Source organism: Equus caballus, chromosome 14 (genome assembly GCF_041296265.1).
Source record: "Equus caballus isolate H_3958 breed thoroughbred chromosome 14, TB-T2T, whole genome shotgun sequence".
Classification (NCBI taxonomy): domain Eukaryota; kingdom Metazoa; phylum Chordata; class Mammalia; order Perissodactyla; family Equidae; genus Equus; species Equus caballus.
The window spans coordinates 62,300,414-62,324,875 of record NC_091697.1 but is presented as its reverse complement, the minus strand read 5'-3'; the positions used below and the strand labels follow the sequence as shown (position 1 = coordinate 62,324,875).

The following is a 24,462-nucleotide window of genomic DNA, read 5'->3' as shown; positions in this document are numbered from 1 at the left end:
TCTTCATCTTTAATAAATAATCAGCCTTGTTTTTTATTTTTTGGTACACAAATACCTTATCTTATGTGAACCTCTCATTAACTCTGTAAGTTAGTATATTAAAGAATCACTTTGTAGTTAAACAGAGGTGATGCTGAAAGCAAATTTTGTTCCTTTAAGTAAATGGACCTTTACACAGAAGTATAGACTCAAGTGCATCCAAAAAACATGATCAAGATTTAATGCAATATATTCTTCAGAGACGCAGTGGAGGGGACAAAAGGAAGAGGATCCTTAGTTGCAGAAGTTGTCAAGGGATGCTCACTGGCATGGACTTTGGTCCTCCCGTACTGTGATGGGTCTGGACTTCTCAACATGTGCTTCAGGAGCATCATTGACTGGGCCCCGAGAGCATGTGTAGTCCCAGGGACCTGCTGCCCTTGCTTTGATAGGGTCAACTGAGTGTGTAGTCTTTTTGTTGAAACGTGGCCAGGCATTGAAAAGCCAGGACACCTAGGAATACGTTTCCTATTAATTCTTTTGAAATATATAACTACAATTGAGCCATACTCTCACATTTCTAACATGGTGCTGGCATTTAAATTTACTATATTATAATCACGTTGTATCAGTTAGCTTTATAGCCAAGAGCTAGAAGCCTCATTTGCTTTAGGTGGCTGTCTTACTATAAATTGATCTTTATTTAGAAAACCTCAAGACTCCAAGGAGATGGTGCTGGCGGGCAAGGATTTTTATCTCCGTTTTACAGATTAGGAAACTGATTGTCAGAGGTTGTCACTTGAAAAGAAAGTTACTACTGAAAAGGTGCTGGACCTTTTTTTGACTGGGTTCAGCATTTAATTTAATAGAGACTACTTCGTAGAGTAGAAAATACCCCAGATTTAAGGTAGAAGACCTATCTTTCATCTCTAGCCTCTACTATAAAATATCATCTCTAGGAGGGTTGGAAAGTACCTAGTAGGTGCTTGATAAAATTGATTAATAAATATTTGTTTAATGAATGAATAGAAGGATTTGACTGTGGTTCATACCCAGAAACTGCTTTTTGCAAATGCAGAATCTTTTTTTTACGCAAGAAAATAATTTATTGACTGGAAATGTTTTCAGAGTTATTGATGCTTATTGGTTTACTTGCCCAATTATAGCTCTTAATTATGTTCCAAATGAATATTTTGTGGTAATTAACTAGCCAAGTAAACATGGAGAAGTCTAATCTGTGTCCCATCTAGACATTCTGCATACATGAAGAAAAATCTGGCCAAATTTCACAGGTCTCTATTAAAAGTGTTAATTTTTGCATTTGGGAAAGTTTTTTTTAACATCATTCTATTAGTGAACAAACAAATGGCAGAAGGCTGGCTGCTAGATTTAGAACTGAAACGAACTGTCTGCAGGAGACGGTACAGCATCTTTGGGGTTCTTTTCAACATTGCTATTGAGTAGGTCCTGGTTTGTTTGGAAAATATTTAATCAAATTTCCAATGCAACCAATTCTAGGAGCTGCTGCTTTTTTTTTTTTTTAATTGAGTTATTGATAGGTTACAATCTTGTGAAATTTCAATTATACATTAATGTTTGTCAGTCATGTTGTAGGTGCACCACTTCACCCTTTGTGCCCACCCCCCACCCCACCTTTCCCCTGGTATCCACTAAACTGTTCTTGGTCCATAATTTTAAATTCCTCATATGAGTGGAGTCATACACAGATTATCTTTCTCTTGCTGGCTTATTTCACTTAACATAATTCTCTCAAGGTCCATCCATGTTATTGCAAATGGAATGATTTTGTTCTGTTTCAAATGCAGAATCTTAACAGAAGGAAATCAGAAGTTACTTTGGACTTTTTAATATAGTAAATGCAGTTAAGCAATTGGAACATTTCCTTCTTCAAAGGGTGTCCGTATTTGAGCATCGTTAAGTCTACCTGGAAAGGATACTGTGACAGCCTTAGACCTAATGACACTCTTTGGTACAGCTTTGCTCAATTGTTCTTTAAAACACCAATAAACAAAATAACCCAAACATTTCCCCCTCCTCCCAAGTAAAAAAAAAAAAAAGCATGTAGATTATTGTCTTTTGCCTACCATGGCCTAAAATTACTGAGCAAAGATAACTTTTACCACTCATTTACCAGCTTAACTGTAAAAACAGAGTAAATTTGTTCTAAAAAGTGAATAGATTGGTAATAAACATTGACAGAGATGTGTTTTATTAGTATTTTAACTGTATTCAAAAGTTGCACTGTTTATACAATCTTCATTTTTTTCTTGCACACTGATAAACACCTTTATCTACTTACCCTGGAAAAAAATGTGATCATAAAACATTCTGATCACTACAGGATCATCTTTCCTGGATATTAACATCCTTGTCCAGTGACGTGGCAAAGACCAGCTGTGCTGCACTGTACACTTGAGATGAAAATTTTATGAACTTAGTAACTGAGATGTCTGAAGAAAGAGAAATAACTATGACATTTTAATGTAATTTGTACTTAAAGCGTTTAACAAGGAGAACTGCATTGGTGTGCACTAATCATTTGATGAGGTTGTACATAGAAAATAATTCTGTACTCTAGGTTACAGAGCTAGTTAAAGCAGTGTTAAGGTTTTTAATTGTAATTTTTAAAAAATTTGGATAAGTATTTTTTCCTAAAGCTTTATTTTTGTCCATTATTTTAAAAAGAAATCTGATTTCATCCTAGGTTGTCTCTAAAATACTGAAGAAAATTCCAGTGTTAGGGAAGAAACAATAGCTTGATTTTGTAAGAATTTTTTTACTGAAAAGTCACCATTAAACCTTAAGTCAGTCAGTGTATTATAGCTAGTGTTTTCTTTTAGGTAAAGCAGAATTGTAATATGACCTTTGATATGTAAAAGATAATTTAAATTGGTAACTTAAAAGACAAGTTAACTTTTGGATATTGGAAACTGAAAAAAACTTTGGAAATTTTTAAGACACATGCAGTGAGGAATAAATAAAATATGTTTACATTATAAAGGATTTTAATTATTATGAACTTACTGTCTTTCTCATCAAATAATTTTTTTGATAAAGTATTCACTGCAACCTTTAGCAATTAAAAACTAATCCAAAAAAAAGAAACTATTTCCCTCTCCTTTTTCATTTAGAGGAAAGTTGCTGTTTATAGCACAGTGACAATTTCTTTTTCTCATTTGGTAAGAGTTAGAATAGTAAAGATAAGAAATATCCAAGTGAGAACATCAGTATTTACACAGGGCTAAAATTAAAAGGGAAAGTCTGATCTGGAAATACACAGAAGCCATCACATTACTTATCACATATAGATGGTGTTTAAAGCTACAGGTCTGGTGAGATGACCATAGAAAGAAAATACGGAGTGAGAGAAGGAGATGGGTATAGGACCCAATGTTGAAGGAACTCTTACTGTTTAATTGCTAGGTAGAAGAGGCTGAGAGAAAGTGTGGTATTTCAAGAAATGTTTCAAGAAAGAGGGAGTGGTCATCAGTATCGCATGCTGTTTCAAAAGTCCAGTGAGACAGGGACTGAAAAATGTACACTAGATTTGGCAGCGGAGTAGTTTTCAGATGTCTTAATAAAACTGTTTTGGGGTGGTGGTGGGGTGAAACCAGGGTGGCATGCATTGAGGAACGTGCTGTAGTATTTCATTGTAGTATTTGTCATTTTGGGGTCGAGAGCATGGTGTGCAGTAAAAAGTTAACCATGATTAAAGGAGAAAGAATGATGAAGCCGAGGTGCAAATTTGAATATACAAGGGAGAGGAGAGATTATCTGTAGTGTAAAAATTTCTCTTTTCTCTACTCCCTGCAAAGAAATAATGACTGCGGAGACCAGAGTTCCCTTTCGTTCTTGTATTTTGTATTTTTCCAGAAAAGTGTTCAACTCCTCATGTCTTCTCTCCATAAGTTTCTCTTTTCATACTGTTTCCATAGCTTTACCCACTAACTCTTTATGCCTGGCCCCTCTCCTGAGATCCAGTCATGAATTTTTAACTGTATGATAGAACTCTCTGCCTAATGGTCTCATGGCTCCTCAAATTCAACATGTCCAGCTGAATTAATCATTTCCTTTTCAGGCTGACATAATTTACTAGTATCTCTATTTCTTTCATTAAGGAATCCTTGCATTTACTGAGGGTCTGTCTCTCCTGGTCTTCCATTGTTTCCTTTGTCTCCTCTTCCCCATTTAATACGGTGTAATCCATAAAATCATTTATGCTGTTATTTTTTACTTTTTATCCATTATGTGAAAAACGGTAAAAAACACAAACCCAGCATTTCTGTGAAAATGGTAGGTAGACTGAAGATTTTACTTATGTGCCTTTGTATTAGCATAATTCATAATTGTATATGTGTAAGTTTTCTGGTTGTAAGATTTTTATACAGTTTTTTTATATGTAGACAAAATGCCATATCTAACAATTTCCTTATTTCTCTGAAACTGTTGTATTTAAAGAAACAAAATATATGTATTCTTTGGTTTTCTTTTACTTCAGGAAATTACTAGAATTATAAACCAAATTTCATTATATTTAAATATTGATTGAACTATAAATACTTATTTTAATTTTTTAATTATATTTTAGAGATTAATAACATTTTTTTAAATACAGCTATTAGAGCATCATAAGGAAGGTAAGTTTTCGTTTTGTGTGGACCTATCTGAATTTAAAATACCACTTCATACACACTGGAAAATCTTACTTTGTTTTTTTGAATATGATTGTTCATAGTTTAGTGGAAACTAGCATAATTATTGCTACATCTTGAACTTTGAGGTGGAATTCTGATACACACACAGAGCAAAAATTTTAAGATGCCTGCATGCTTTTGTGTTGTTAAAAAGACACCTACATCAATACTCAACCTTGGAGAAAGTAGCCTATTAAATACACACATCTTTAGTTTTCTTTTAACAGACATAGGAAGAGAGGTATATTTTGTATATATTATAGACATTATATTTTCTTGTGATAGTTGGAGGTTATATAATATTTTAAAATCATCTTCATAAATTAACTGAAGAGCACTAAATATCCTAGAGTGAAAACTAAGGAACTTCTGTCTACCTTAAATTTAGTTGAATTAACTGGCAAGCATTTTTGTTCTGGTTTTATTTGAATAATTGAACAGTTGAGTCGTCAGTCCCTATGAGGAGTCATTTTTTAAATTTGGGTTCGTCGTTGATGCTCTACTATCTAGAACACATCCAACAGAGGAAGTAAAGCCAAAGTGGGTTGCTTTTCTTATTCAGCTACACAGACCCTTGGTCACTTTTTTTCCCCCCTGTTTTTATATATCTCTAACAAGTTTAATTGGTTACTGGTTTACACGTTTATACCACTATGTAAGTGAGGAAGAGGGATGACAATAGGCAGATACATTGAAATGAGGAGTGACAGTCTACAGTCTGATGTAAAACAGGAGATGAGAAAAATGACCAGAAGTAGTCATTTCCAAAAGTATTTCATGACCTAGCAGTTCCACTCATAGAGGTATACCCAAAATAAAGGAAAACATATGTCCACACAAAAACTTGTACACAAATGTTCACAACAGCATTATTCATAATAGCCAAAATGCGGAATCAGCCCAAATATTCATCAAATGATGATTGGATAAACAAAATGTGGTATATCCAGACGATGGAATATTATCCGACAATAAAAAGTAGTGAAGAACTGATACATACTTTAACATAGATGGACCTTGAAAGTGTTATGCGAAGTAAAAGAACCCACACACACAGGTCACATGTTGTATGATTCCATTATTTCAGTGATATAAAATGTCAGAATAGCAAATCCATAGAGACAGAGTCAGTAAGTGATTGCCAGGAGCTGGAGGAAAGGGGAAATAGGGAGTGACTGCTAATGGGCATGGAGCGTTTTTTGGGAGATGATAAAAATGTAAAATTGATTTTGGTGATAACTGTACAACTTTGAGAATATACTAAAAATCATTGACTTATGCACTTTAAATGGGTGAGTTGTGTGGTATGTGAATTATAGCTCAATAAAGCTATTAAAGAATAGAAGATTGGGTCATTTGAAAATCTTTTTTTATGGGAGGGGTTCTGTATACAATGAGCCTGGGGTATACAGTAGGTAGTAGTTATGAAACTGTATGTTGTAGGGGAAATTTTGTAATTTATTTCTCTTAGGATTTGTTTTAAAGAATTTGTGTACTATCAGAAGTGGTTAACATTAGAGTTCACTTTTAAATTTTTAGTAATCTTATAATGACTTATTTTCCATGTATTTCACATAAGTTATAGCTATGCCTGTTAATGCAAACATGAGGATTAGTTTAAAATTTGATTATTTTTCTCTTAACATCATTAAAAAGCCTAAGTAGAGGCCAGCCCGGTGATGTGGCAGTTAAGTTCATCTGCTCCACTTTGGTGGCCTGGGGTTCACCAGCCCGGATCCCAGCCATGCTGTGTTAGGCATCCCACATATAAAGTAGAGGAAGATGGGCACAGATGTTAGCTCAGGGCCTGTCTTCCTCAGCAAAAAGAGGGTTGGCAACGGATGTTAGCTCAGGGCTAATCTTCCTCAAAAAAAAAAAGCCTAAGTAAAATAATTTTCAAAGCAATATACTTGTTATTTATTGCATCTAACTTATTATAGTGTTTCTTCTGTTGCTTAAAAATGTAAGAATTAGCAGTAGTTAAGTTACATAAATATGGATTCTTAAGAGCTAATCTAGGTTGATAGCACTTCGGAAAACCATATAGAAATAATGCATTAATTCGAATTAAATGAGTCTGCTTGGTTAATAGATACCAGTCAAGGAAAAAAGGGAGTTTGGATTATTACATAGATTTTGCTCTGTGGTAACACAGAACTTGCTGTAGCTCATTTCTATGAAAAAATAGTTATATTCAGAATTCACTAGAAGCCAGGTATAGAACCACTGAAAATGATTTTTAAAAAAGTACTGTAGGAAATCTAGATCACAGTTTTCAGGCTTAAAAGATAATTAATTTAGTTGACTCTTCAGTATTTAAAGAATGAGTTTGAAATGTAGCTGTGTTTTGTTCCCTGCTGTTGAGATACGGGTAGAAGAAGGACGACGGGGTACTGTTAAGGACATGATTCTAAAAAAAAAAAAAAAGATTTTATTTTTCCTTTTTCTCCCCAAAGCCCCCAGTACATAGTTGTGTATTTTTAGTTGTGAGTCCTTCTAGTTGTGGCATATGGGATGCCGCCTCAGCGTGGCTTGATGAGTGGTGCCATGTCTGCGCCCAGGATCCAAACCTGTGAAACCCTGGGCCACCGAAGCGGAGCGTGTGAACTTAACCACTCGCCATGGGGCCGGCCCCAGGACATGATTCTAGATCTAGAACATTTTCTGTCTCTGAACACCTCCATCCACCCTTCATGACCCTTGAAGGCACTGTTACTGGTTTGGAAATTTGTCATATGTCTTGGGTATGTTGGGACTGAACAAAAGTTGAGAACCGTGGAGAGAAAGAGAAGGTAAAAAACAAAAAACTAAGAATTATTGAATCAGAGGTGAAACATAAAAACCTAAGAAAGGAATACTAGTTGTGAAAATGTGTTGTGTCAATCAATTCATGTCTGAATCTGAGAAAAGTTATGAAAGGAAAGAATAAAGAGCCCTGAGTGACTGACTGACTGCAGATAAGGAGTGAGTAAAGGGAGTTATGAGTGGATCTTGGGATCCATAGGAATCCTGCTGTCATGAACTATAAAGGGAAAACTGTTCATTGGTGATAAGTTTTAAATTGTTAATGCTGAAATTTCCTATGTGGGAAGGATGCCAGCTAGGCAATGTGAAGATGTGGCTGGAGAGACAAGGTCTGAATTGACTGACCTAGCTAGTCTATACTTAGCAAACAGTATTCGTTGTGTTCTCCAGCTACCACCAAAGTGTAATTAAAATTTGAAATGATTAAAATCGGTTTACTGTCATGATAAGATTTAAATTTTTAAAACTCTCAATAATTAAGGTTTTCTTCTACTTTATTGCTTACATTTTCCTCAGGTAAAATATTCAGAAACCCTTGATTCTTGGAAATCTGTACTATGTCCTCTTAAACATGGTTAAGTATGTTTAGTGATGTTTGTTTCTATCAGGTGATTTTAAATTTTAAATAATTCTTAAGCATAACTCACGTTTCCTTTTATAACCAGGAACCTTTTGAGGATGGCTTTGCAAATGGGGAAGAAAGTACTCCAACCAGAGATGCTGTGGTCACTTATACTGCGGAAAGCAAAGGAGTTGTGAAGTTTGGCTGGATCAAGGGTGTACTAGTATGTACCTGTAGACTTAATTTTAGAGTTACAGCATTGATATTTATTATAAAATCTTCCTAATATTCTCATTAATTCTCAAGAACTCTTCTTTCTTTTTTTTAAACTGTTTTATCTGAGTGTTATGGAAGACCAAATAAATAACTTAGACCTCCTTTCCTTGTGGATATTAAATTCAGTAAAGGAAACAGGACATATTTATTAGTTTACTCAAATTATACTGGATTACCTCTAAATTATACTTTATTACCTCTTGTGAATCTCACATATTTCACAAGTAAGTATGAAGCTATTAAATTGATGGGAGCATCAGAATCAAGAAAGTTGGGGAGGCAATAGAGCTGAAATATGCCTGCTTCCTTTCCAGCTATCTCATTACCTTTTGAAGAGAAATGTATAGAAGTTAACAGGCAACAGAATAAAGGAGAAATCTGTTTCTTAAGTGTTGACATCACTTCAGTAGACAGGTTGAAGTTATTAAAGTTCAGATTTACTTCTGTTTTTCTGTGTTTGAATAGGCACAGAGCATCTGACTAGAGTAGACGAGCTAAAGTGACCTCTCTTTGGGACTTTGGAAGCACTTAGTTGAAGTCGTATTGACATTTAGGGGAGAAGTAGAGGGAAAATCCCAGTTCTAGTAGTAATTTTATTGCCTAAGCAATAGAGTGAATGTGAAGCTCCCTAGCATTGTTTGCCTGTTCTTAGATTTTAGTATTTTAGAAGACTGTGTTCTACATATGAGCATAACAAATAAAAATAAATTGGGGAAACTGTCTCACAAATAGTTTAGATTTTTGAAAGATGTGTGAACAACCGGCATTTTGTGTCGACAAGTATGTAATACTTAAAGCTGTTGTAGAAATCATGAAATTAGGATGTTATAAAAGAATAAGGAAAAATTAAACACATATATTGGTAAAGGGGAACATGAACTACTTTTTTTAAGGCTGAAGTCTTAAAATATTTCTTCCACCTTTCTTCAGTTGCTTCTGCTGCTTCAGATAATTATAATGGGGGGGTGTGTATGTATGTAGATATATACATATAATCAGCTATTAGCTCACATTTAGGCTCTCGTGGAGCTCTTTAAAAAAACTTAAAAGGTTAGGATAAGAGTTAGATTTAATATAACTTTCTATAGTTTTAAATGTATGTTGTCCTATGATTGGCTAGTTTAGCATTTACTGTCATATTTGATCACTTTTCTTCAACTGTGACTTGACCTCTTTCTTTCCTAGGTACGTTGTATGTTAAACATTTGGGGTGTGATGCTCTTCATTAGATTGTCATGGATTGTGGGTCAAGCTGGAATAGGTGAGTCAAGTTATGTACTGCTTGATTCATTTGAGAATGAATAAGCAAAGTGCTGTGTGCATATTTAGGCTCTGAGTCTCATAAAATTCAAGCAATTGGAATCATTTTAAGCTGTGTTCTCTTTTGTATCAGATTGTTGTTTTAATGTTTTTTCGTAATTCTGATTTGATTTTTCTAAAATAGGATAAAAATAAGGTAATTTATAAGTTATTATGTAAATTCATTATACTCAGACTAACCGGTTCTAGACATAGACATAGCTGGTTTAAATAAGAGTATAAGTATTCTCTATCTCTTTTTCTTTTTCCCTAAAGGTCTGTCGGTCCTTGTAATAACAATGGCCACTGTTGTGACAACTATCACAGGATTATCTACTTCAGCAATAGCCACTAATGGATTTGTACGAGGAGGTAAATTCAGTCTTTTCACATCGTTGTCATCGGATTACTGTTAACTAAGTAAATTGAGATTTAAATCTTATAATTATTTTTTACCTTAAAAAAGTAACATATCAGGTCTATATAGGCAAGAAAGTTGCTGCTGAGCACTTTCAAACTAGTACGTTTGAATATTATACAATTTTATATTGATCCATACACAAACATACGCTTTAAACTACTTCGGGTGTTTGGTGTATTTGGTAGCAAGAATGGAGTTTCTAACTGGGTTTCTTCTCCACCAGGCTGCCCTTTATTACCTCCCCGCAGCCTTCAGCTTGTGAACTCTTAGCATGTGTTCTGTGTTTGGTCACTATTGTTTAGGTGTAAGCTCATTCCTCCCCACTGAGGGAAGCTCAGAGTTCTTTCCCCATGACGTAACAGCTTGTGGGGAGTACAGCTGGGACTCTGAATCCGTATTCTCAACTCTAGCACTCTTCTCTGGGTGCTCTGAGGCCTTTTTATTGGAGTCCACAAGCTCTGCCTTGTGAGATTTTACCCTCCCTGGGAGGAGCACCCAGGAGGCCAAGAGAATGGCCTTTGAACCCCTGAGAAGAAGAAGAGAATTTCATTCTCCAAACCGAAACTCATCATTCAGCTGGATTGAGAAGATTCCTAGAGAAAAGGAGAGAAAGTGTATCTCAGCTCTTGTAAAGCCATCAGAGCAGATCAACTGAGAAGAGAATCAGCCTGTTCTATCTGCCTCAACTATTCTGCAGACCGGTGTTTAACGTTATATACACACAATTTCTGCTTTATCTGCATCAGGTATTTGGAGAGAGGGAGAGAGAGAGAGAACCAGATTGAACTTCATTTCCCCCCATCGTCTTCATATTTCTTATATAGTAGAGGAGCCAGATCACTATGGCCCTGGGAGAAGCTGGTAGCTCACATCAACGTGGTTATGACTGTGCTGAGCGTGCATCACTGCTGAAGTTTTATGTGTACGTGAATTGAATTGAGCTGTGTTGTGGTATAAGATGTGGATATGTCCAATAGAGTAGTTAATCAAACAACACTGAGAGATTCTTTTTGGCTTCTTGTGGACTGGGTGCCCCATGCTTCATTTCTTTCTGCTAGTATTGGGGAATGGAAGTGGAAGGAGAAATGGGATGGGGTTTTCGGTATTTGAGGGGATCAGCAAATCATCAAAAAGTTTCTCTGTATGTTCAGCCCTTCAAGTCTAGGTTGTGAGCCTCGAGGGGAGTGGGGCATGCAGCCCGTGGCAGCACGAAGCCCGGACTGTTCTCCATGTGAATTCAAACTTATGGGAAGCATAGATTTTCCTGCATTGTGATTAAAAAGCCGTTTCGTCTTTCAGTATTACCAGCAGTTTTCTTATATATTCACAAATACATCTACCTCAGAGACTTGGTGTCTAGTCTTCTGTGCTGGGATACTAAAGAAGTATAACGATATGGAATGCCTGAAGATGTGTCCCAACAAATTACCATATGTTGCAGTTTTGCCTGAGTTCCCTCAAAGTGCTAGTTCACAAAAGAAGAAACTATAGGGAAAAAAACCATTGGATTATGCAATTTGGAATTCTTCTGTTATCACATATTCATAAATGAGAAGGTAAATACATTCAATGAAATAATGAAACCTGAAATGAAAAAGGAGAAAGTCATTAATACAAAGAATTGACCAAATAGTTTGAGGCTTTGCTAGAAGGCATTTTTCACTTTTCACTTGGTGACTTTGGAAACCTCGCTGATCCTTTATAAACGAGCTGCATCATCTCCATTACAGTAAAGGTTTCCTGGAGATTCTTTGAATAAATGTTAGCCCCTTCTGTCTCCTCTGTGTCTACTTTGTGGACTTAGAGACCCCTAATAGGGTTTATTTTGGTTTCCTAAAAAACAGTATTTTCTGCATGGGAGATACAGGTATAAAACTGATGAGAGTACATTGCACCCTGTATTCATGATTCTAAATTGAAAGTATCAGTGGGATTCATACATTTTATCCCGAAAGTACGTATTTCTTAGCTCTATCCACAAAAATCACCTGTAACAAATTACCAACCCAGTAGCAGCAAGCACCCCTACTACCCACATTGTGTTTTTCCATTCAGAGGAACTGGGGAATCTTAGAGAAATGATGGATTTTAGATCTGGGCAGGAAATGTACTAAATGAGCCTAGATATCTTTTCACATACGAAAGTAAAGAAGATAACAAAGGCTACTTGGTTTCATGTCGAAAGGACCCAGGAGCCAACTTGAAGAAGCTAAGACTGACTTAAGTTTGGATAGTTTGAACAGCATTTCTACTACTACTAACGGATTTGAGTGAAAACAATATATGATAAAATTCATAAGTTCACAGACACCGCAAAGAAAATCTCATTTTTCATCTTCAAAGAATGCTAGAAAACTAACTTATGAAAATTGATAAGTAAAGGGAGAGAATCTAGTTTTGAATCAAGCTTTCCTGACTGAAAGTTTCCTTATCTGAACTCAACATAACCAAGAAATTGATGAGATTTTTTCGTTAGATAATTATTCTTCAAAATAAGTGAAGGAGGAAAGAGAATTAGAATATTCCAACTCTGTATACCTCAACACCTTTGAGGGGGCTGGCCCGGTGGCATAATGGTTAAGTTTGCGTGCTCCACTTTGGCCGTCCAGGGTTCGCAGGTTTGAATCCCAGGCGTGGACCTAGTACTGCTCGTCATGCACACTGTGGCAGCATCCCACGTAAAACCGAGGAAGATTGGCACAGATGTTATCTCAGGGCCAATCTTCCTCACAAAAACATAAAATAAAAATAAAGAATACCTTTGAAGTAGTGTTTCCCAACAAATTGAATCTGAATCACATCATGCCTATAGCTCCAGGAAGCATTTTCTTGAATATGCAGGGGAGAGAGGAACTTTAAATGATACTGTAGGATGTTGACAGCAAATGCCAGACTCGGAATCTCTCTGGAACAAGGAATCTTTCTTATTCAACAAAATGTTCCAAGGAGCCAAAAAGTTAGGGAGTTATGGTTTAAAACAAACTTTAAGAGACTTAATGTGTAGCGTCTGAGCCTGTCATTCTTAACAGTAAACTGCTTTATCTTTTAGTACGGTGGGCCCAGAGTGCCTGGATTGGATCTCCTCTAGCCCAACCACTGAGGACTTGATTTTTGACTGCCTCCCTTGAAAGGGCTACATAGAGAGGAAAGTAATAGAGCTAGAACTGTCCAGGGGGTCAGGGTGCCAAAGGCTTAGATGGGAGAAATGGAGGGATACTATGGCAATAGTGATGTCTGGAGACCCGTCTTAATTTCCTACGGACTAAAAGTTGATTATTACAGGAATTAGTAAGAAAATTTTTTACCTGAAGTATTGCTTAAAGGTTGTGGTTGCTCTGTTCATTAATTTCAATTTGAAGAGCCCCCTTTTAAACTTGAGTAGTTGTCTTATTAATATAAAGCACTGTTTTGAGGTAGTGCTTGACGGTTTGTTTTGTTTATCTTGATTCTTGAGTGAATTCTAACGTTTACTTATATTTTATTAGTATTGATTGATATTTTATTCTCATTTGTAAGGTATATGTTTCCAGCTCTTCGGAAGCATGTGAAATGTGTACTTTTCCTCGTGCTATGTGCTTTCTGCCATAGGAGAGATTTAATATAACTGAGTAACCATAACATTGGCTTTAACAATACTTTTTAGAGATTAAACAGATACCAATCTAGAAAAGTATAGTTATTTTTTAATATGAATTAACTGCCAACTTGTAAACAAATGTAATATAATGTCCAATTGTGAAGTCTAGGATAAAAATAATATGGAAGCATTTAGGATTTCTGGAAAAAAAAGGAGTCAAAACTTAGAAAATAAAAGATGCTTAGTTTCAGCTTGCTTACATTTTGGTGATGATTTTTAGGTACTGTTTAAAGCTCCTAGGAGCGGGTTAGAGAATCATCCTCTCAGTTCTCTGCCTCCACAGAGTACGAACAGCAATACCAAGTGCCTGATGGAGTTAGCCCTTTACTCTCCTCTCGGGCATCATCCTTGCCCTAACAGAACAGCGCCTTCCTGTTCTGCGAATCCGATCAGTGTTCCTGAGAGCTTGGATTTTCTGGAATTTATTTGGACCCTGTGCAACAGGTTCTGCAATTTAGATGGTGCTGACCAGCAGCCAGTTGCACTTAGATCCTCATTTCCTAGATTTCACAGAACAGAGTGCTTCTGTCTTCAAATAATTAATCACAAATAACTAATCTGTGAGGTGTGAGCATGGACTCGGCCACAGGTAGCGTTTTCTAAGATGAAAGTGTAAATTCTGGTTTTTGATTCATATTGTATTATATAAACTGAGCAATAGAAGGGAAAAATTTCTCAGTTCCTTTTTGTTTTGGAGCATTAAGTTAAAAGCAGGGGTCAGTACACTTTCAAATAAAAAACCCAGGTTATATCAAATTTCAGACAGGTAGTTATGAAAATCTAAAATCAATATAAACCTGCCTATTCCATGACTAAAATGAAGTTTTATGTTACTTTTGTTTCAGTCAGTTAACAGATCATTGTTAAGTGCTTGTGACAGGCACCAGGTTTGTAACGACAGTCAAACAAGATCCTACTATGTTCAGATAATAGTGGCAGTTATCTTTTGAGATCTAACTGCTAAGCATGATACCATGGTCTTGACATATGTTATCTGATTTAATGCAACATCCCTGATAGTCACATTTATAATTTGTATGCATGATAAGAGCAAAAATAAAACAATTATACTCATTTTTTTCCAGCGAAATTTTATGCAGATTCTACTGCTGAATCTTCTTTAAATGTCTGCAATGAGTCAGAATTACCTTTATAAACTCATATCTTTTTCTTTTCTCTCAAATAATTGGCGTCCTCACTTTTGTATATAGGTAAAGCCAAACATTGGAGGTGAGGAAAAAACTAATATTTTTGGAGGTTGTAAGTGATGGAAAATGCTTTCTGTATTGGTAAAATCAGATTTTCACTGATTGTTAAATTTTTTGTTTAGCTCATTATATAGTTTTATTGATTTCTATCATCACCAAGCAAGGAATTGTAATTTAGAATTCAGCTTCATAGTTCTTGCCTTTTATTGCTAATTTCTTTCAAATTGTAGCTTTTCAGATCAGTGAAATGTTTGTAAAAGCTGTAAAAAGCAGTTCTATAACAGTTGTATTATGAAGTTTTGTCAGACTTAAACATAACATTGTGTTTTCAGTTCAGTAAAATACTGTTTATATACGACACATAACTCAGATGTGAGTCTGGCAAGTAATTGTAAGTAATTTTTTACTTGAGTTTTCTCTTTGACTCATTTAGTGACCTTTCAATTTTGCCAGTCTGTAATAATTAAAAATACTTTAATTTGGTTCCCAAAAGTGTCCCAAAAGCACAATTAGGGCTGTATGTCTCTGCTCATAGAGTTTCCTTTATTCAGGTGATCAGTCACAATGATAACATAGTGCCCAATCCTGGTCTGAAGATTCTGTTTGTCTCTTTACTTTTCCCTATTTGACTTAATAATGGCAATGGAATAGAAGAAATTTGCCAAATGTTAACAGGCAGACCACTTATTGTGTATTTGTAAACCAAGGTATTAGAATGTATTTCCTAGAACAATACCCACAATGGATGTTGGATCCATTTGGATCCATTATAGCTGTATCACAAAGTTATTCCTCAGAATTTTACACAAGGTGGCATTGGATAAACTGTTTAGTGAATGTACAGAAGTAGATGGTTTACTGCTCTGACCAGTAAAGAATTCTGGTGTATTTGCTAAGAATACCAGATGAACTCTGAATAGTAATTGCAAAATAGTTTTTTTTCTCATTAATAAGTTTATTATTATTTTTTTTTTTTGAGGAAGATTAGCCTTGAGCTAACATCTGCCACCAATCCTCCTCTTTTTGTTGAGGAAGACTGGCCCTGACCTAACATCTGTGCCTGTCTTCCTCTGTTGTATATGTGGGACGCCTGCCCTGATAAGCTGTGTGTAGGTCTGCAGCTGGGATCCGAACTGGTGCACCCTGGGCTGCCAAAGCAGAGCATGTGAACCCAACTGCTGTGCCTCTGGGCCGGCCCCTTATTACATTTTTTAATTTTCTCCTTTTAATTCCTTTCTTACTCAATACATCAACAAAAGCTTTATTTTACAAAATTTCTGCAGATAGCACAGATTATTCATATTATGTATATTCATCATTTCATTCAAGGGAAATAAAGGATGTCTGGACTCAAAATTTGCATTTTCCTTTTGTTTGGTGGGTAACAACTCTTTGAAGCTTTTTGTTAGTAGAAATCTTGAATCTTTTGATGGTTTAATACTATTGAAACTTCTTAAGTAAATAAAGACAAAATTGTCAGTAATATTATCACTATTCTATATGAACCAACAAGACCTGTGATTTTTAAGTTTCTACTGTTTGTTCCTTTTTCTTATTTTTTCTGATTTTAAAATATTAAATACTTGAAAACCCTCTCACTTCTACCCCCAGAAATAGAAAACACTGATTAATCTAATTGTATATTTCTCCAGATTTTATCATTTTTTATTAAGATATAATTTAGGTAAAATAAAATTCAAGTGTTTTAAGTGTACAGTTCTGCAAGTTTTGACAAATACATATAGTCGTGTAGCCACCACCAGCACCACAATTAAGACAGAACAGTTCCATCACATCAGAAAACTCCCCTGTGCCCCTTGTAGTCAACTGCTCTCCTCACCCTCAGCTCCTGTCAACCACTGGTCTGTTGTCTGTCCCTGTAGTTTTGCCTCTTTTAGTATGCTGTACAGTTAAAATGATATGGTGTGTGCTCTTCTGAGTCTGGCTTCTTTCACTTAGCAGGATGCTTTTGAGAGCCACCCATGTTGTGTATATCACTTGATCATTCCTTTTTGTTGCTGAGAATTATTCCATTGTGTAGACATAACCACAGTTTGTTTCTTCATTTCCTAATTGAAGGGTATTTGGATTGTTTCTTGGCTATTACAAATAAAGTTGCTGTTAAGTGTTAGCATAGAGGTTTGTGTGTGAACGTTAGGTTTTCATATTAATTGGATAAATACCGAGGTGTGGAATTGCTGGAGCAAATGATAAGTGCATGCTTACCTTTATAAGAAAGTGCCAAACTGTTTTCTAATGGCTGTATCGTTTTTGCATTTCAACCAGCAATTAATGAGAGTTCCAGTTGTTTCACTTTTGCACATCTGCATCCTCACTGGCACTTGGTATTGTCTTTTTTTTTTTTTCTATTTTAATATGTTGTAGTGGTATCTCATTGTAGTTTTCACTTGTACTTTTATAATAATGGCTAAAAATATTGGCTATCCTCTCATCTGCTATAAGTGTGTACTCAAATCTTTTGCCCGTGTTTTTGGAGGGTTATTTACTGAGTTTATTGTGGTTTGCTACTGTTGAGTTTTGAGAGTTCTTTATGTGTTTTGGATACTAATTCTTTATCAGTATATAATTTGTAGTTATTTTCTCCTAATATATGGTTTGTATTTTTATTTCCTTAATGGTGTCATTTGAAGAGCAGTTTTTAGTTTTGATTATGTCCAATTTATCTTTTTTTTCTTTTGATCATGCTAAGAAATCTTTGCCTAACCAAAGGTCTCAAAGATTTTCTTCTGTATTTTCTTCTAGAAGTATTTTAACTAGGTTTTCAGTTAGATCTATCATCCATTTTTAGTTAACTTTTATATATGTTACAAAATAGGAATCAAGACTCATATGGATGAGTTATTCCAGCACCATTTGTTGAAAAGATTATTCCTTCTCCATTTAATTGCCTCTGCATTTTTGTCAAAAATTAATTAATCCTAACTACCCAAAGCCATCTATAGATTCACTGCAATCTCTATCAAAATTCCATGGCATTTTTCACAGAAATAGGAGAAAACTTATCCTAAAATTCATATGGTACCACAAAAGACTCCAACTAGTCAAAGCAACCTTGAGAAGAAACAAAGCTGGAGGCATCACGCTTCCTGATTTCAAACTATGTTATGAAGCTATAATAATCAAGACAGTATGGTACTGGCACAAAAACAGATACGTAGATCAGTGGAATGGAATCAAGAGCCCAGAAATAAACCCATGCATATGCAGTCAACTAGTATTTGACAAGGGAGCAAAGAATATTCAATGGGGTAAGGATAGTCTCTTCAGTAAACAGTGTTGGGAAAACTGGATATTCATGTGCAAAAGAATGAAACTGGACCCCTGTTTTATTCCACTCATCAAAATTAACTCAAAATGTATAAGGACTTAAATGTAAGACCTGAAATTGTAAAACTCCTAGAAGAAAACATAGAGAAAAATCCCCTTGACATTGGTATTGGCAGTGATTTTTTGGATATGACACCAGAATCACAAGAACAAAAGCAAAATCAACAAATGGGACTATGTTAAACTAAAAAGCTTCTGCACAGCAAAAGAAACAATCAACAAAATGAAAAGATAACCTACAGAATGGAAGAAAACATTTGCAAATCGTGTATCTGATAAGGGTTTAATATTCAAAATAGGTAAGAAACTCATACAACTCAATAGCAAAAAAACCACAAGTCTCATTTAAAAATAGGTAAAGAACCTGAAAATGAGTAGACGTTTTTCTAAAGAAGACAAGTTCATGAAAAGATGCTCAATATCACTGATTATCAGGGAAATGCAAATGAAATCCACAGTGAGTTATTACTTCACACCTGTTAGAATGGCTATTATTAAAAAGACAAGAGATGGTAACTGCTGATGAGGATGTGGAAAACAGGGAACTGCTGTGCACTGTTGGGAATTGGTACAGTCACTATGGGAAACAGTATGAAAATTCCTCAAAAAATTAAAAATAGAACTGCTATATGATCCAGCAATCCCACTTCTGGATATTTATCCAAAGGAAATGAAATAGCTATTATGTAGAAATGCTTGTGCCCTCATGTTCATTGCAGAATTATTCACAATGGCCAAGACATGGAAATAACTAAGTATCTGTTGATGAATGAATGGATAAAGAAAATGTCTTAGATGTATATCATTCACATATATATATATATATATGGTATATACATATTATATATACACACAGTGGAATATTATTCAGCCATAAAAAAGGACATCCTGCCATTTGTGATAACGTGGATGAACCTTGAGGGCATTATGCTAAGTGAAATAATTCAGAGAAGGACAAATACTATATGACCTCACTTATATTTGGAATCTAAAAAAAGCCAAACTTGTAGAAACAGAGAGTAAAAAAGTGGTTACCAGGGACTGGGGGGTGGGGGAAATGAGATGTTGATCAAAGAGTACAAATTTCCAGTTATAAGAGGAATAAGTTCTGGGGATCTAATGTACAGCATACAGACTATAGTTAACAATACTATATCTTATACTTGAAAGTTGCTGAGAGTGGATCTTAAATGTTCTTACCGTGACAAGATCAACAACAACAAAATGGAAATTATGTGAGGTGAAGGATATGTTAACTGACCTTATTTTGGTAAACATTTCATAATATATACATGTATCAAATCATCACATTGTACTTCTTAATCGTACACAGTTATAGGTCAATATCTCAATAAAGCTGGAAAAAAAAATTAGCTAACCCTACATTTGTGGGTCTATTTCTGTATTCTGCTGGTCCATTATCTATATAGCACTCCTTAATCCAATACCATAGTATCTTGGTACTATAGCTTTATAGTAATTCTTGAAATTGGATAGTGTGAGTCCTCTAACTTTGTTCTCTTTCAAAATTCTTTTGGCCATTCTAGTTTTTTTGCCTTTCCATGTAAATTTTAGAATTACCTTGTCAATTTCTATGAAATATTCTGGGATTTTGATTGGAATTGTGTTGAATGTAGAGATCAATTTAGGGAGAATTAACATCTTAACTATATTAAGTCCTCTATTTCATAAACATGGTATATCTCTCTATTTAGTTCTTTGTTTTAAGTTGTCAGTACACAGATCTTGCAGGTATTTTTTAGATTTATATTTAAGTATTTTCTTTTTTTGATGCTATTGTAAGGTTACTTTGTAAAATATCAGTTTTTAATTGTTCATTGCTAGTATCTGGAAATATGATGGATTTTTGTATATTTACATTGTAATGTGTATATTAGTCAGGGTTCTCCAGAGAAACAGAACCAGTAGGGGGTAGTGTGTGTGTGTGTGTGTGTGTGTGTAAAGATTTATTGAAACCAGTTGACTGGTAACGATTTTGGAGGCTGGAAAGTTCCAAAATCTGCAGGGTGGACCAGCAGTCTGAAGCTGCAGAGAAGAGCTGATGCTGCGGCTCAAGTCTGAAGGCCGCGTCTGCTACAGAATTCTCTCTTGCCAGGGGAGGTCTGTCTTTGTTCTGCTTGGGCCTTCAGCTGATTGGATGAGGCCCACTCACATTAAGTTGGGCAATCTGCTTTACCCAAAGTCCACCAATTTAACTGTAAATCTCATCCAGAAAAACCTTTACAGAAACATCCAGAATAATGTTTGACCGCATATCTCGGTGCTGGAGCCCAGCCAAGTTGACACATAAAATTAACCATCACACTGTAACTTTGCTAAACTAACTTTAAAACTGGAGTCCATTGCCCCACAGATTTTAGTTGATTTTAATTTGTGTTCATTTTTCTACCTCATAGTTAGTATTTTAAATTGAACTACCTTCAAGCTACTCTTTGAAGGAAATTCACTTTGATAGGAAATGTGTGGCAAAACTTGATTTTGTTCAGTTTCTTACCCATACCTGAGGCACTGAAGATGTCCTGGGCCAAGTTTGCTGTGATTTTTCAACATCATATTGGACAGTATGATTTCTTGTCCAATTTTTGTCTAAGAGTGAACAATGCTTACAATAAAGGAAGATGAAACAGTCCAAAAGAAATTAACTTGGACTTGAACAAGTTTGTTCATGATTCTAAAATTTCAAATATTTTTCATATTAACGTAAAACATTTAATTCATGTTAGTAGATAAATGGAGCTGTATGGTGCTAAATTGAGCCAGGTGTGGGTTTTTTTCCTTTCCCTTTTATTAAGATAATTGACATGCAGCACTGTATAAGTTTAAGGTATATAGCATAATGACTTGTCTTACATATGTTATGAAATGATTACCACAATAAGTTTAGTTAACATCCATCATATGGATATCAAAAAAAGGAGAAAAATGTTTTTTTTCCATGTGACAACTTTGAAGAGCCATGTGTAGTTTAAGAAATGTCTGTTTTGTGGCATAGTTGTTAGACATCCAGAGTGCCTGGTCAAAAGGTAATAAATACTGCTCCTCCCCTCCTGCATATAGGGTGTTTTTTTTTTGTCTTTGTTTATATTATTTTGAAGATTCTATTTACTATGAGTTCAAGTCAGTTGTTCTGAGTGTTCATAATAGCTGTATCTGATAATACCCGTTTCCGCAAATCTCTTGAAGTCTTAATACACGAGTATTTTTTGCTACCTCATTTTGACTAGGATAGAATTTTTAAAATGCTAATTGTTGACAATAGGTTTATAGCTTATTAAATTAATATTACTGAAGTAAAATGTGCATGTAGAGAAAAGCACAGATTTTAAGTTTACAGTTCTATGAGTTTTGATAAACATATAAACCTCTGTAAAGACTACCTCAGTCAAAATACCAAATATTTCCATCACATTGGAAACTTAATCAGTCCCTCACCTCTGGCCCAGGCTGGGATTATACAGAAGCTGTGCTTTTTGTGTCTTATCTGTTTCACTCAGTATTTGTTTTTGGAATTCATTCATGTTGTTCCATATGTTAGTAGTTTGTTCATTTTTATTACTGTGTAGTATTCCATTTTCTGACTATACAACCTGTAATAACAAAGTTTGTTTATTTAGTATCTATTGATGGAAATTGGGGTTATTTTTAGTATGTGGCTGTTAAGAATAAGTTGATAGGAACATTCTTTTACAAGTCTTTGTGGTTTTGCATGTTTTTACTCATTTTGGGAAAATACCCAGGAATGGACTTGTTGATTCATGGGGTAGGTATGTCGTTCATTTATAAGAAATTAGCAAATGGTTTTCTGAAGTGGTCGTACCATTTTATTCTTTCATCAGCAATATACGAGGCTTTCAGTTTTTCCACATTCTTGCCAAAACTTGTATCTCTTTAATTATAGCTTTTCTTGTGGCTATTTAAAAATGTCTTACTGCCACTGCATTTCCCTGATGATTAATGATAATGAACATCTTTTTATGTGTTTATGACCACTTGTATTATCTTCTTTTGTAATGTATTCAAATCTTTGGCAGATTTTTAAATTGCGCTATCTTTGTGTTATTATTTGGTAGTTTTTCTTTCCTATATTCTGGATACAAATCATATGTCTAACATGTATTGTATGTGTTTTTTCATGGTTTGTGACTTGCCTCATCATTTTTATCATTTTCTAAATTGTGTCTTCTGAAGAGCAGAGGTGTACCATTTTTATGAAGTCCGGATTCTCATGTTTTCTTCTATGGCCAGTGCTTTTATTGTTCTGTCTTGAAATCTTTGCTTGTACCAAGGTCATGAATATATTCTCCTGTGTTTTCATCTAGACTCTTTATAGTTTCAGTTTTTAGACTTTTTAATTATGAACAATCTCGTTAATTTTTGCTTATTGTGTGAGACAGGTTGTGCTTCTCTCTCCTCCCTACGCCTCATCCCCCTTACAGATATGCACTTGTTCCAACACCATTTATTGAAACGACTGTCTATTCCCTATTGAATTATTTTTGGTACTGTTGTTGAAATAGAATTGTCTGGACTGTGTGCTGTTCCATTATCTTTTGCTTTATTCTCTTAGGCCAGTTATGTCAATACTACCCTGTCTTGATTGCTTAGTTTATAATTCCTCATTCTTCCAATTTTGTTCTTTTCCAAAATTGTTTTAGCTCTTCTCAGTCCTTTGCATTTCCATATGAATTTTTGAATTAGCTATACCAATTTCTGCCAAAAAACAAAACAAAACTAAAACAAAAAACCTTGCTGTGGCTTTGGGATTTCAATCTTAAAAAATCTGTTTGGGAAAGATGGTCATGTTAACAATATTGAATCTTCCAGTCTGTGAACATGGTGTATATCTCCATTTATTTAGATCTTCTTTTGTTTCTCTCAGCAATATTTTATATTTTTCAGTATAGAGGTCTTACATATATTTTGTTGAATTTATCCCTAAGTAGTTCATATTTTTCATGCTGTAAATGGTATTTGTACATTTTATTCTTCAATTTTTGGTTGCCTGTTTAGAGAAATACAATGGACTTTTGTATCTTAGCCTTCTGTTTTGTGACCTTACTAAACGTAAATAGTCAGGTTATCTGTGAATAGAGATGGTTTATACTTTTTCTTTCTAATCTTTGGGATTTTCTCTTTTTTCTTTCTTTTTTTTTAATCTCTTGAATTAGCTGGGGCCTCCAATAAAATGGTGAACAAAAGTGGTAAGAGTAAACGTCATTGCCTTTTTTCCAGTCTTAGGGGGAATGAGTTCAGTATCTCTCTTAAGTAAGATATTAACTGTGGGGTTTCTGAGGATGTCGTTTGTCAGATTGAGACAGTTTTGTTTCTAAATTGCTGGGAATATTTATCGTGAATGGATGTTGAATTTTGTTATGCTTTTTCTATATCTGTTGAAATGGTTGTGTGGTTTTCCTCCCTTATTCTGTTATTGCCACAACATATATATGGTTTTTTGAATCTTAAAACAGCCTAGCATTTGTGGAATAAACTCCACTTGGTCAAAGATATTGTACTTTCTGCTCCATTTTACTTGCTAACATTTTGTTAAGGATTTTTGAGTGTATGATCATGAGGAGTATTCGTCTGAAATTTTCTTTTTTGGTAGTAACTTTTGTCAGGTTTTGGCATCAGGATTGTGTTCCTCTCGTAAGAGGTGTTGGCCAGCATTTCTTCTTCCTCTATTTTCTGAAAGAGTTTGTGTAAAATTGATCTTATTTCTTCCTCACTAGTGAAGCTATCTGGGCTTGTAGTTTGTGTGTATGTGTGGAGGTGTGTATTACAAATTTAATTTCTTTGATAGCTACAGGATTATTTCAATTTCCTATTCTTGTCACAATTCTGGCAAGTTTTGTTTTTCAGGGAAATTGTACGTTTCATCTAAGTTGCGTATTCATTGCAATAAACTTATTTAATATATTATCTTTTTAACCTTTTAATGACTATGACATAGTGATGTCCCTGCTTTCATTCCTGATTCAGTTAATTTGGGTTTTCTTTCTTTTTCTTTTTTAGCTCATTGTTTATCAATTATATTAATGTTTTAAGAACAACTTTTGGCCATATTGAACTTTCTGTATCAGTGGTTTTTACTTGTTATTACTTATTTTTTTTTTCTACTTTAGATTTTGTTTATTCTTTTTCCTACCTTTTTAAGGTAGAAGCTTAGATCATTGATTTTATCTTTTTTTTTA

The 24,462-nt window shown here is 34.8% G+C and overlaps 1 protein-coding gene across 2 annotated transcripts in view; it reads left to right on the top strand.

Moving 5' to 3' along the window:
- SLC12A2 (solute carrier family 12 member 2) overlaps positions 1–24,462 on the top strand; it is a 103,856-nt gene that overhangs the window by 20,114 nt on the left and 59,280 nt on the right. For both annotated transcript variants that reach the window (XM_005599457.4, XM_014730697.3), the window contains exons 2-4: positions 8,165–8,284; positions 9,523–9,598; positions 9,913–10,008. In XM_005599457.4, coding sequence (XP_005599514.3) covers positions 8,165–8,284; positions 9,523–9,598; positions 9,913–10,008 — 292 coding nt within the window. The remainder of the gene's footprint in view (positions 1–8,164; positions 8,285–9,522; positions 9,599–9,912; positions 10,009–24,462) is intronic.